The sequence below is a fragment of the Gymnoscopelus microlampas genome (genome assembly GCF_963454915.1).
Source record: "Gymnoscopelus microlampas genome assembly, chromosome: 4".
Classification (NCBI taxonomy): domain Eukaryota; kingdom Metazoa; phylum Chordata; class Actinopteri; order Myctophiformes; family Myctophidae; genus Gymnoscopelus; species Gymnoscopelus microlampas.
The window spans coordinates 58,319,897-58,333,303 of NC_139941.1; the positions used below are offsets into that span (position 1 = coordinate 58,319,897).

Below are 13,407 nucleotides of genomic sequence, written 5' to 3' on the forward strand. Positions count from 1 at the left end.
TACAATTGAAGCAATCGCCCCATTTCACAAGACTTTAAATCCACCATGAAGTAATTATCTATTTAAGCATCTGCAAACTAACCCACCCACATAATAGTTACCTGAACTTGAGCGATAAATTAAGTGAATAGAACAGGAATGCAGAAATAACAGCTTCACTGAGTGGATTATATTAACTTGAATATCCCATGATAGTTGTGTACCTTATTTAACATGACATGATAGTTGTGTACCTTATTTAACATGACAGTTACACTGCCATAATGCCTGCGCATGACCAGTTAAGAAAGAAAACACCCTTGCCTTCACCTTATTCTCACACGGTAGCATTGAACTGAATTGACCATGATATGACTGTCAGTTGCATAGACTACAATACCCAAGATGCATGCTGTATTGTATGAGACTTCCTGATTACTCCCAAGGAGTAGTCATGTGACACCACCACGGCGTGTTGCCAGATTGTAAGAAAAACAAGCGCCAAGTATATAAAAAGAAGTCGCAACACAAGTGTTTAGAATATTAAACATTTTTTGTACCATGATTACATATGAATCTGGGGTTCCTTCACATGAACCCTGTTTAGTAATCATATTTGCTAGTGACTTAACAGAACACAATCCGAAAGTCGCTTATAATAAGCAGACATGGCAACACTGATTTGATACACATGCTGTGATTTCCTTTCCTGGCTTGAATACATGTATACATTTTGACTTCTTGTCTTATATTATGCCCTGTTGCACACAGATTTTCTACAACAGCTTTGATAAGTATAAACATATTATAAAAGCATTTGTGCTAGCAGAGCACTACAACTGTTGGAGATCTGCTTGAAGCTTCAGAGCCAACTAGATGGTACTGCACCATGTATTGTGGGTATTCCCAGAGTCAAGAGTGCCTCAACAGAACAGCATTAGAACTTAGAAGCAGTACTTATTTTGGAAAAAATCTAACTTTCGGCCCAAAAATTTAGCTCCATATATTTCTATACCTGAAGCCATAAATTCTAAAATAGCCATGTTTCATTACCTGATGAAAGCTCTTTAAAACCACTGAAATGTCTTCTGCTGGGAATAACAGGCAGTAGCCTACATGGGGAGCAAGGCTGCTGTGTTAACTTTGCAGCGCTGTACAAACAAATCAAGCTTTTACATGGCAGCAAGCATGCTGTGTTAGCTTTAAGCTACAAACAATTCGAGCTTTCCACATGCTATGTTACCTTTAAGCTATAAACAATTCAATCTTTCCACATGCTATGTTAGCTTTAAGCTACAAACAATTCAATCTTCCACATGGGAAGGAAGCATGCTATGTTAACTGTGCAGTTCTGTATAACAACAAAGATTCTACATGCAGCAGCATGCTATTTTAGCTTTAAGCTACAAATAATTGAAGCTTTCCACATGGGAAGCAAGCATGCTATGTTAACTGTGCAGTGCTGTATAACAAACAAACAAACTTCTAAATGCAGCAGCATGTTATGTTAGCTTTAAGCTACAAACAATTCAACTTACCACAAGGTGAAGAGAGTAGCCTACAACAAATCAAGCTTCTACTGTCTGGGCAGCAAGCATGCTGTATTAGCTTTGTGCTACAAACAATTCCTAATTTCTATATGGCAGCAAGCATGCTATAGCTTAACCTATGAGCACATTAGTGTTTGGCAGCAATCATAGAAGAAGCATTGGCTGCTGTAGCAGTGGTAAAAGTTAGTGATGGCAGTCTGACACTAAAGCGCCGACACACGCTTCGAACCCTGAAATAAATTAACATAGAACCACTGCTTCGAGGCTTGCTTCAGTGCGGAGAAAATCACGTGACCTATGACGTCCGAAGCAGCAAGTGGTTCATTTCCTCGAACTGGTTCGAGACAATGAGTTGCCACGGATCGGCTGCCGTAATGATAATAAATCCTACAGAAAAGACTCAACTGAATGTGTCTTTCGTAGCGTGGTCCGTAGCGTGCGGGACTAGTGAACGGAGGGTCGTGGGTTCGATCCTGGGGTGTCACACTTAATTGTCATGTTATTAAGTAACAGTGGCCGATCTATTGTGTTACTATAAAAGTTATATAACCAACACATTTAATCAACGTTGCAAGTAACTCGCATGGAATCTGTTCAATACGAAGTATTAAAGTTGACCCTTATGATTAATTAAACACATTTGTGTTAATGTAACAAAAATGAGAAGGCCATTGAATAATTTTTAAAGTTATAAAAACAATGTGGTTTTATATGACATGACTGTATTATGACTCAAGACCTGCCTGCTTCATTTCAAATTAAATCTGACATTAATGTATTATTATTAATTTGCCATAATAAATAAATTCAATGTGTCAAATCTTTGAGTGTTCCCCATCCTACAAACATAAGCACACCCTGCTTCATACACACAGTTTATTTGTGTTTATTTTATTTTATTTCAATATTTAATTACAGGATAAACCTTTGATGTTGCCCAAATAGTTGAATACAAACATGAATCAGTCAAGATTTTATTTGTACAGTACATTCCTTGCAATAGGAACATTTCACAACAAAAATCTAATCTGATAATATTTACTCTTGTTTTACTGTCTCCTATTAAAAGTGTTTCGTTGTCTCTATTAAAAGCCTCAGCTTTTAAATGAAATGCAGTCTTGCATTTCACCAGGAGATGTCACTATCACTGAAGCTTCGAGCAATGAACCCATTTGTGAACCGATTGGTTCAAGTGGTTCAGTGGTTCAAAAAAGCTTCATTTTGCCATCACTAGTAAAAGTCAGCATCATAAGCAGACTCATCTCATATAACACCAAAATATCATAGAGCAGCGCACAAAGCAGTAGATGAGCAGCAGATGAAGTTCGCAGCAGCTAGCAAAATGCATTGGTTCAGCAACCAAGAAAGACCTAGAGAATATGAAGCCGTATTTATAGGAACCTCTTTGCTCAAGCGTGAGCTGTGATTGGATAATGAGTGTGTGATGTAATGACCAGCTGGGCTGTGAATGGGGAATAGAAAGCTGATGTTCACGTCAGCTGACTGACTGCTGGTTACGCTTTGGCGTGCACGACTTCCGTGTCCTGCATGAACTAACGCTATGCTTCATTTTACCAGCGACGCTGAACACACACACACACACACACACACACACACACACACACACACACACACACACACACACACACACACACACACACACACACACCCCTCTGAAGTAACACTTTGATCACATGACGTGATGGTATCATCAGTGAGATGTAATGAGGCTTGGATTAGAGGAGCGTCTGTGAGTTCAGTTTACAGAGGTTCCCGGTTTGATCCCTGACTCCTCCTGGCTTCATGTTGAAGTGTCCTTGAGCAAGGCACTGAACCCCTAACTGCTTCTGATGAATGTGAGAATGTAGAACACCTTAGTTTAACATTATTAAAAGTAAATTAATACTTAATAGAGTTTTACTGCAGCGTTCTATTCCAGTCCTATATTAAACTGATCAGAGGAATGGTCTCTGAATTATGACCATATGAAGTGTTACACACTGTGTAACACTGTGTGACACTGTGTAACACTACTGTAGTTGCTCCATATGTGTGACATTCAGTTTGTTTGGTGTCATCATGTTGTACACAGAGTTAAATGAGGACAAATTTCACATCATGTGTAAATGTACACAGACAAATACTCCAACTAACTACATTATTTATTTTATTAATATTTCCATTTTTTATCACTTTATTCTGAAGTGATGAACTTTAACCTTTAACCTCCTATCATGTCTCATCTGAAAGCTTTTAATGAATTACAACATTTTACTTTATAAACATATTTCTGTCTTTCTTTGTTTTTATGTCTTTCTGTCTGTCTTTCTTTATTTATTTCATTCTGACTATGTTTTTCTTAAAAACTTTCAACCATCATCTTCCCGGAAACAGATGATGTAATATCATATCTTTAATCTGATTGGCTGATTTATCAAAACTACAGAACGAGTCCTCCTTCATTCTCTTTCAGACTTTAGAACTTCTCTTTCAGTAAATATCTGTTTATTCTGATCTGTTTATTCTGATGTGTTTATTCTGATCTGTTTATTCTCATGTTTATTCTCATCTTTTAAATCCAGTTCAGTTCTGATCATTGATGATGAAGATTACAGCCACCCTCCTCATCCTCTCCTCTGTACTTCATGTCAAAGCGATCCCAGGAAGTGAGTACATTATATTTCATCCTGAAATAAATCATCACGAATCTGTTTCATAATATTATAAAAACATTTAATAAATCTGTTGAATAAAATGTTTGACAGGAAGATACTTCTAATATTCACCTTTAGAACCAAACATGACTGTTTAACATGATGATGATGATGATGATGATATAGGTTTCTTTATCACTTTACTTTCACCATAGGGCTTTGATCACACCATAAATAAAACAAACACGTGAAACAGTGGAGATCTCCCTTCAAAGTTTTACTTGGCACCAAGGAGACGCGCAGCTCTTCCCTGCGTCATTCTGGCATTCAAACACTTTACATACATATATATATTGCAACAGAGAAGTAGAGAGAAGCGGGCAGGGGGGCGGCACTTAGAAAGTACTTAAAAGTATTAGACTACTACAGGTAAGTATAAAAAGTAATCAGTACAAAAGTATTTTCACCAAGAAAGACACTGGAATTAGCACCTCTGATTGGTCCAGGGCTACAGAGAAATAGGCAGTATTAGTGCAGCGGGTAACTGCAGAATATAGCAAGAATCGTTCACTTTGTGATGCAAGCATGAAATTTGGTACATTTACTCTTCAAACCCCACTCTTTTCAAAAATACCGCTGGTCACGCAAAATTCCAAAATGGCGGCCCACAAATCCAAGATGTCCGTCCAAAAGTTAGGTTTTTCCTTTATAACTCGAAATGTAAAGTTGAATATAAATGTGGGCATTGCGGATATTTTGGTACCAAGTGCATGTCTGTATCTATTACGGTTCTTGAGATACAGCATATAGGTACTTTTACAGACTCGGGAGAGCAATACATTTGTAACACTGATTGTTGTTAAGTGAATATGGCAAAATGAAAATGTTATTTTCATAACCTGTTTTCAGTAGGGCTGTAACATAACATTCTAAATCAAAAACTAAAACAACTTAACAACTCTTAACAACTATGAAACTTTCTTTTTGGCGTGCACATGTTTTTGGTCTATGCGTTCAAATGGGGCCATTGCAGTACAGAATTTAGACATTGATAAAATCTTACAAATGCAATAGAGTGAATGTCAGCACACAACCAGGGCACACTGGTGACATCACTGCTGTGTAACTCAGCATGGGGTTCAGTGTCGGCTGATCTAGATATACTAATGTTTTATTAGCCTTGTAGTATAGTTTAGTTTAGTGTCCCAAATGCTGTCTGACTGCCCCATATCCATTAGCTAGTAAACCATAGTTGGTAGTTAGTAGATATAGTTAGATAGCCGCACCTGAATCGACAGGGTGTGCCAGCGCGGGAGAGCCGAGCCAAGGGTAACGGGGCTTAAGTTACCCGGATGGTGTACAGATCACACAGGACTTAAATGGCATTGGATGAATGATCGGGCTAGGTGTAGGTTAAGCGATAATAACTGAACCTAGTTGTAAGGCACTGGAAGACAATCCATCCTTCTTCTATGAGCCAATCAAGAAAAACAAAGCTGACTCAGACAGGATTCCTCTTCTGCTGAACCCTCAAAGCAGAAGTTCTCAAGGAGGACTGTCAGCTGTTCTCAAAGCTTTTCATCTCCTGTCAGAGCCGAGAGTGTGACCTGCAGGAGTTCTTTCAGCATGAGAACCAGTCCTTTCCTGCTGCGTTGAGCAAGGGTGGAAGACTGTACTCTTGCCAGAAGTCTCAGCTGACCTCTATCCTTTAGACGTATGTCCCACCAGTTTACAAAGAACCTGAGGCAGATGTTCTCATTGTAGATGGGTCAGCTTTGGTCCATGCCCTGCCGCCAAAAAGATCCAAGACATTTGAGGACTATGCAGCTCTTGACTTCCTACCAGTGATATACATGTACAGCAGCAAGTACACAATGACACATCCGGTCTTTGATGTGTACAGCCCATCGAGTCTTAAAGCTGAAACCAGGTCCAAACGTGGCCATGGAGGAAGACGCAAGGTGACAAATAAGAACACTATGCCATCTAACTGGCATAACTTCCTGAGGCACAAGTTGTATCACTTTCTTGCCGACAAGGTTGCACAAATGTTCGTTCCAAATATTGTGATTGTCACTAAGGGACCTGCTGTCCTCAGCACGCATGAAACTGGTCTTGATGGACTGGATAAATGCTCTCATGAGGAAGCTGATAGCTGCATCTTTGTGCACGCCAAACATGTTGCAGAACATGGTAGCCAATCCATCCTGATCAAGGCAAATGACACAGATGTTCTCATCTTAGCACTAAGTGTCTTCGCTGCTCTTCAAGAGGCTGGACAGCAGATGTGGGTTGCATTTGGACAAGGTCAGAGCCTGCGCTGGATCAGTGTGCATGACTTATTTCATTTTGTTGGCCAGGAGAAGGTCAAAGGCATGCTATTCTTTCATGCCTTTACAGGATGTGACACCGTGTCAGCCTTCCGCAACAAAGGCAAGAAAACTGCTTGGCAGACATGGGACATATGCCCAAAGGTCTCGCCTGTATTCTCCAAACTGGGTATTTACCATCCCACAGTGGAGGATTGTGACCTACAGATTCTGGAGAGGTTTGTCATCCTAATGTATGACAGATCCAGCACAGCTGCTACTGTGGATGAGGCCAGGTTTGACATGTTTGCCAGAAAGCAGAGGCCTTATGAGTCAATCCCACCAACCAGAGCAGTTTTGCTCCAACACACCAGGCGTGCTGCCTACCAGGCTGGTTGTGTGTGGGCCCAGGCAACCCAGTGTCAGCCAGGAGCAGAGGACCCTGCAGACTGGGGATGGCAGAAGGTTGGTGAGGAATGGCAGGTCTTCTGGACAGCCAACTCTCCAATAGCCAAGACGTGCGAACAGCTTACCAAATGTGGCTGTAAATGTGGCTGTCGTGGCATGTGCAAGTGCTATAAACTGGGTCTCATGTGTACAGCTCTGTGCAGTTGCAACTGTGAGGTGTAACTCAAACCTCTTTTTTATGCTCTCCCGATTCCATAAAATAACCTATAAGCTGTATCTCAAGAATCGCAATAATATAGACATGCACTAGGTACAAAAATATCCACTTTTATCAACGTCTAAATTCTGTACTGCAATGGCCCCATTGGATTCATAGACCAAAAAACATATGCACGCCAAAAAAAATGTATCATAGTTGCTAAGATATGATTACTTCAAGTTAGAGGCAGCCATCTTGGACGCCATCTTGGATTTAGAATTGTATGTTATAACCCTACTGAAAATAACAGGTTATGAAAATAACACCAAATATCACCATATTCACTTATTAACAATCAATGTTACACATTTCTTACTCTCCTGAGTCTGTAAAAGTACCTATATGCTGTATCTCAAGAACCGTAATGGATACAGACATGTACCTGGTACCAAAATATCCGCAATGCCCAAATTTATATTCAACTTTAATATATTTATGGTGCTTAAAACCAATACATTTCGAATTATAAAGGAAAAACCTAACTTTTGGACAGACATCTTGGATTTGTGGGCCGCCATTTTGGAATTTTGCGTGGCCAGCGGTATTTTTGAAAAGAGTGGGGTTTGAAGAGTAAATGTACCAAATGTCATGCTTGCATCACAAAGTGAACGATTTTTCTCTTGGCAGCTCCACTATATCTTCAGTCAGTGAATTTCCATTCTCATGTGCGAGTGTCTCGGTAACTGATAACAGAGGAATGCAAAGCCGGGCCCTCCAGAGTTATAAACATCACTTCTATGCCCTCTAGTAACTATCAACAGAACACTTAGTATCAGACCTCAAACCTCTGCACTTCCCAGCACAGTATACACACATTAAAATGAATACTATGCATCAATTAGATGAACACATCATAATAAGAAACAAACTTAGACACACATTAACCCAATTACTTTATGTCAGCATACTAAACTTAAAAATCGGTTCCTACAGATGATGATGATGATGATGATTTTGATTTGTATTTAATGTCATCTTTGTTTTATATCCAGTGTTCCATGAGCACATTCAACTCCTTGACTGTTCAGACACAGTTAAAGACTCATATAAAGAGTACATGGTGGGACTGGATGGTGAAGTGGTGTTCTACGCAGACTACAACAAAGGGAAGGTGGTGGAGCCTCAGCCTCCGTTTGTAGATCATATGACCTGGCCAGGAGGTTATGCATATGCTGTGGATCGGCAGCAGTTCTGCAAAGGCAACCTGGACATCATTCTCTCTGCCTTGAAGAAACCACCAGTGAAAGGTACGTGAATACTATGAACACAATAGTTATTAACTAAAACGATTGAATATATTTAACATTAATGAAAATGTTTAACCCATTCAATCCAGGAACACATATCCGTCATTTTAGATTTCTTTGGGTGTTCAAAAATAGCAGATCTACAAGCTCATAGCGCAGCAACGAGTGCCGCGCTATGAGCTTGTATATCTGCTATCTTTGAAAAAAAAACATGGAAAAAGTTTGAGAACCACAGATATTATAGCAACATACGTTAGTTTTTTTCCTTACTGTTAGGATTTAGAAGACATTTGTAGAATCCCCAGAAGCAAAGATTTGAGTTTGCTTTAAAAATATATATATCCAAAGATTTGCGCAAACTTTCATGATTTTTCAAAAATAGCGGATCTACAAGCTTGCTGACCATAGCGCGGCACGCACGCACGCACGCACACACACACACACACACACACACACACACACACACACACACACACACACACTTGAATTTCTTTATTTGGATTTTCAATTAAAATGCATGAATCATATCAAATCCAGTTAAAGCAGTTACCATCAAAATGAAACATATCAAAATGTATTCATATTGTGAGGCATTTCTCTCTCAAAATAACAACCTTTCTTTGAGTGTTATCTCTGTTATCCTGGAAATACATGATGAGGTCTGACAGACAGACAGACAGACAGACAGACAGACAGACAGACAGACAGACAGACAGAGTCCTTGTTTACTCAGCCAATGTAGAAAACTGGATAAATAGTGAAACAACACTTAACTGTTAGCTCAATTACATTGTATTTAAGATATTGAAAACATTTTAATGCCAGATTTCACATCCTGAACCTATTTTAGACTTTATGTAGTGACATACAGTATTTGGCCCATGGGGGGCAGTTAGCCTAGTGTTGATATCATACAGATGATAATAAAACTGAACATTAATGACATTTTAATTGTCTATTTCCAGATGGATATGTGTTCTATGAGGCTTCCCGCTGTGTGTTTAACTCCAGTGAGCTGAAGGACATACAGTTAATATACTCACTGAATTTCGATGGTGATGAGATCATCAGGTGGGACAGTAGAGCAGATCAGTGGGTTGGATACACTGAGCTTGGTGTGAAGAACGCAGAGGGCTTCAATAAAGATCCTACACAACTGGCTAAATGGAGAGCAAACCGAGAGGGACACTGCAAACACAACATTGAGAACTACTACTCTGCTGTTCTGAACAAGAGAGGTGAGCTGATCTCAGAGCAGCACTCAACACTCATCACCTCATAAACCAAAACATGACATCATAATAAATCATTCTATCGTTCTATTCAAAGCAGATATAAAAGCTCATAGCTTTTATATCCGTCCCTTTTATGAGCTTGTAAATATTTTTGTAAGTGAACATTTGTAACTCGAATCTTTGCTTCTGGGGGTCCCTGGAACAACATTTTTGACAAATGTTTGCTTTAAAAATATATATATTTAAAGATTTGCACACATTTTCACGATTTTTTAAAACATTGCAGATCTACAAGCTCATAGCGCGGCCCTCGGTGCCACGCTATGAGCTAGTATGGTATATACAATAATAATAATAATAATAAGGGTAATAATAATAATAATGATAATAATAATAATAATGATAAGGGTAATGATAAGAGTAAGTATAATAATAATAATAATAATAATAATAATAATAATAATAATAATAATAACTAGAAAAAGTGCTCCTCAACTCTCCGCCGGCAGACTTGTGTTGGGAATGTTGGGAGTGTTCTACTTCTAGGAATATTCTACTTCTTATGCCGTCCTGTATCCGTCCTGTCTGTATAAGTCCGTCCTGTCTGTAGGACGGGATACATAATTGGACAGATAGGACAGATAGGACTCTTACAGTATAAAGACAGTATAAAGAACAACTGTCCTATCCATCCTGTCTGTATAAGTGTCCGATCAAACACTTACACAGGTCCGTGTCCGCCATATTCGTCCTGTCTGTATAAGTGTCCTATCCGTCTTGTCTGTATAAGTGTCCTATCCGTCCTGTCTATGTAAGTGTCCTATCCCTCCTGTCTGTGTAAGTGTCCTATCCGTCCTGTCTGTATACTGTAAGTGTCCTATCCGTCCTGTCTGTATACTGTAAGTGTCCTATCCGTCCTGTCTGTATACTGTAAGTGTCCTATCCGTCCTGTCTGTATACTGTAAGTGTCCTATCCGTCCTGTCTATGTAAGTGTCATATCCCTCCTGTCTATGTAAGTGTCCTATCCGTCCTGTCTGTATAAGTGTCCTATCCGTCCTGTCTGTATACTGTAAGTGTTCTATCCGTCCTGTCTGTATAAGTGTCCTATCCGTCCTGTCTGTATAAGTGTCCTATCCGTCCTGTCTGTATAAGTGTCCTATCCGTCCTGTCTGTGTACTATAAGTGTCCCATCCGTCTGTGTAAGTGTCATATCCCTCCTGTCTATATAAGTGTCCTATCTGTCCTATTTGCCAAATATGTATCAGCCATGCAGCCATTTCGTGATGGTTCCTGTCTTACCTCACTTTGGCAGTGGCAAGACACTGCCAAAGTGACGCCATGTATTTATACAATATTTCACCGTATTGTCACGTGTCACGTGAGGCTTGACCAATCGGTGTGTCATATTTAGAAAGTGAAAACAAAACTCTCCTGCGGAGAGTAATAATGATAATCATCTTTTTTAGGAGTGGAGCCCAAAGTGAGACTGAAGTCAGAGACTCCCCCTCGTCGTGGTGAACACACTCACATGCTGAGGTGCAGCAGCTACGACTTCTATCCTAAAGTGATCCTGGTGACCTGGTGGAGAGGTCAAGAACCTTTGACCTCTGGTCTCTCCTATGCCGATGTGTCTGATGGAGACTGGTACTACCAGTACCACTCCTACCTGGAGTACACACCCAGGTACACACCTAACAGACACCTATACATAGAAATACACACCTCTACTGGTACTACCAGTACCACTCCTACCTGGAGTACACACCCAGGTACACACCTAACAGACACCTATACATAGAAATACACACCTCTACTGGTACTACCACTCCTACCTGGAGTACACACCCAGGTACACACCTAACAGACTAACAGAACAAATTGTGTGTGTGTGTGTGTGTGTGTGTGTGTGTGTGTGTGTGTGTGTGTGTGTGTGTGTGTGTGTGTGTGTGTGTGTGTGTGTGTGTGTGTGTGTGTGTGTTACAGATCAGGAGAGAAGATCACATGCATGGTGGAACATCCCAGCCTGACCGCGCCTATCAAGATGGACTGGGGTCAGTTACTGTAATCTACTGTAATCTACTGTAATCTACTGTAATCTACTATAGGCCTACTCTACTGTAATATAATGTAATCTACTGTAATGTGTTACACTACACTCTGTTTTAATGGTTCAAGGATTCTTCTCTTTTTGAACCCGAAGATACATTTGTTTTGCAGAAAGGAAACACAGCAATCCAATTAAAAACAAGACTAATAATACAGACACCAGAAATAAAAATCTATACAAATACATTAAAACATCCTAAAAAAAGTAACCATTCTAATAAGAAGGTCATGACAAGAGCCTCACCTACTTAGAGCTTAAGTGTCACGTCTAGATGAGGTACATCATCTTACTAATGGCTGCAGATACAAAGACATTTATAGAATTAATAGTATTTATACATTTATAGAATTTACACATCAGGGTCAGAAGCTGCTGGAGTGAAGGGGCTGAGAGTGACTGTAAAGTATGAGAACAGTCCTGAGAGATGGAACTGGTCTTATATAAATGCTGCATTAATATCAATGGTAATGGTCTCGTGGTTAGAGTGTCTGCCCTAAGATTTGCAGACATTGGCAGCACTTGGTGCCACGCTACGAGCTTGTAGATCTGCTATTTTAGAAAAACTGTAAACATTTGCAAATCTTTGAATGTATACTTTTTTAAATTGAACATTTGTAACTGTCAAATGTCTCAACAAATGTCTAAATGTTTCTAAAAAACTATTGTTGCTATAATATCAGTGGTGCTCAAACCTTTTCTTGTCAAGAAGGACCCCAACATTATCTGATCCCCATCAAAATATGTTGTTCCAGCCCCCCCCCCCCCCTGTTTTAAAAGAAAATAGCAGATCTGCAAAGTCTTAAAATAATGCTTATAGCTCAAATATAAAATGACACTGATGATTCCATGCCAGAGTCAGTGAAGAACAAGGTGTTTTAATCTACTGTAATAATGTAATGTAATATAATATAATATTTGTATTGTCAGATTTCTCCATGTCAGAGTCAGTGAAGAACAAGGTGTTTTAATCTACTGTAATAATGTAATGTAATATAATATAATATTTGTATTGTCAGATGACTCCATGCCAGAGTCAGTGAAGAACAAGGTGGCCATGGGAGCATCAGGTCTGGTTCTGGGTCCGGTCTTGTTCCTGTCTGGATTCATCTACTTCCAGTGGAAGAAACGAGGTGATTAGCATGTTTAATCAACATGTTAATTAACATGTTTCAACATGTTTAACTAAGATATTTCATTAACATGTTGACTGTTATTGTGTTATTGTGTGTACATGTATGCATTGTATGGAGAAATACACACAAACATAGGATTTATTTGTGTGTGTGTTTTAACTGTCTCTCTTCTTCTTCTATCAGGTCGTATTCTGGTGCCAACAACCAATGACGATCTTTAGACTCCTCCCACACACCCAGGTTCACTTCCTCTTCCTTTTTACCAAACTTTGTTTTTTTGTTTTATGTATACAAGTGTATAAAAGTATAAAACATACACAAAACAACATGCTTGTGTAAGAAGTGAAACAACTAGCCTGGTAAACCATCCTGGTCGCTTGAATTCACATTATCATGTGTCTTCTGCTTCCTTTATCATAATAATGAATCTAATAATCAAATTTAATAATCAAATGATTTGTTGTATCAGACAACACTGATGACAATGTGGTCAGATGGGGGGGGTCCTCTTGGTAAACGGTGTAG

At 39.3% G+C, this 13,407-nt stretch overlaps 1 protein-coding gene across 1 annotated transcript in view; it reads left to right on the forward strand.

The window, feature by feature from the left end:
- LOC311044164 (H-2 class II histocompatibility antigen, I-E beta chain-like) overlaps nucleotides 1-13,103 on the forward strand; it is a gene marked incomplete at its 3' end in the record, with an annotated part of 33,419 nt that extends 20,316 nt beyond the window's left edge. The window contains exons 6-7 of the mRNA XM_084055583.1: nucleotides 11,626-11,693; nucleotides 13,066-13,103. Of these exons, the coding sequence (XP_083911709.1) occupies nucleotides 11,626-11,693; nucleotides 13,066-13,103 (106 nt within the window). The remainder of the gene's footprint in view (nucleotides 1-11,625; nucleotides 11,694-13,065) is intronic.
- Between the last annotated feature and the right edge of the window lie 304 nt (nucleotides 13,104-13,407).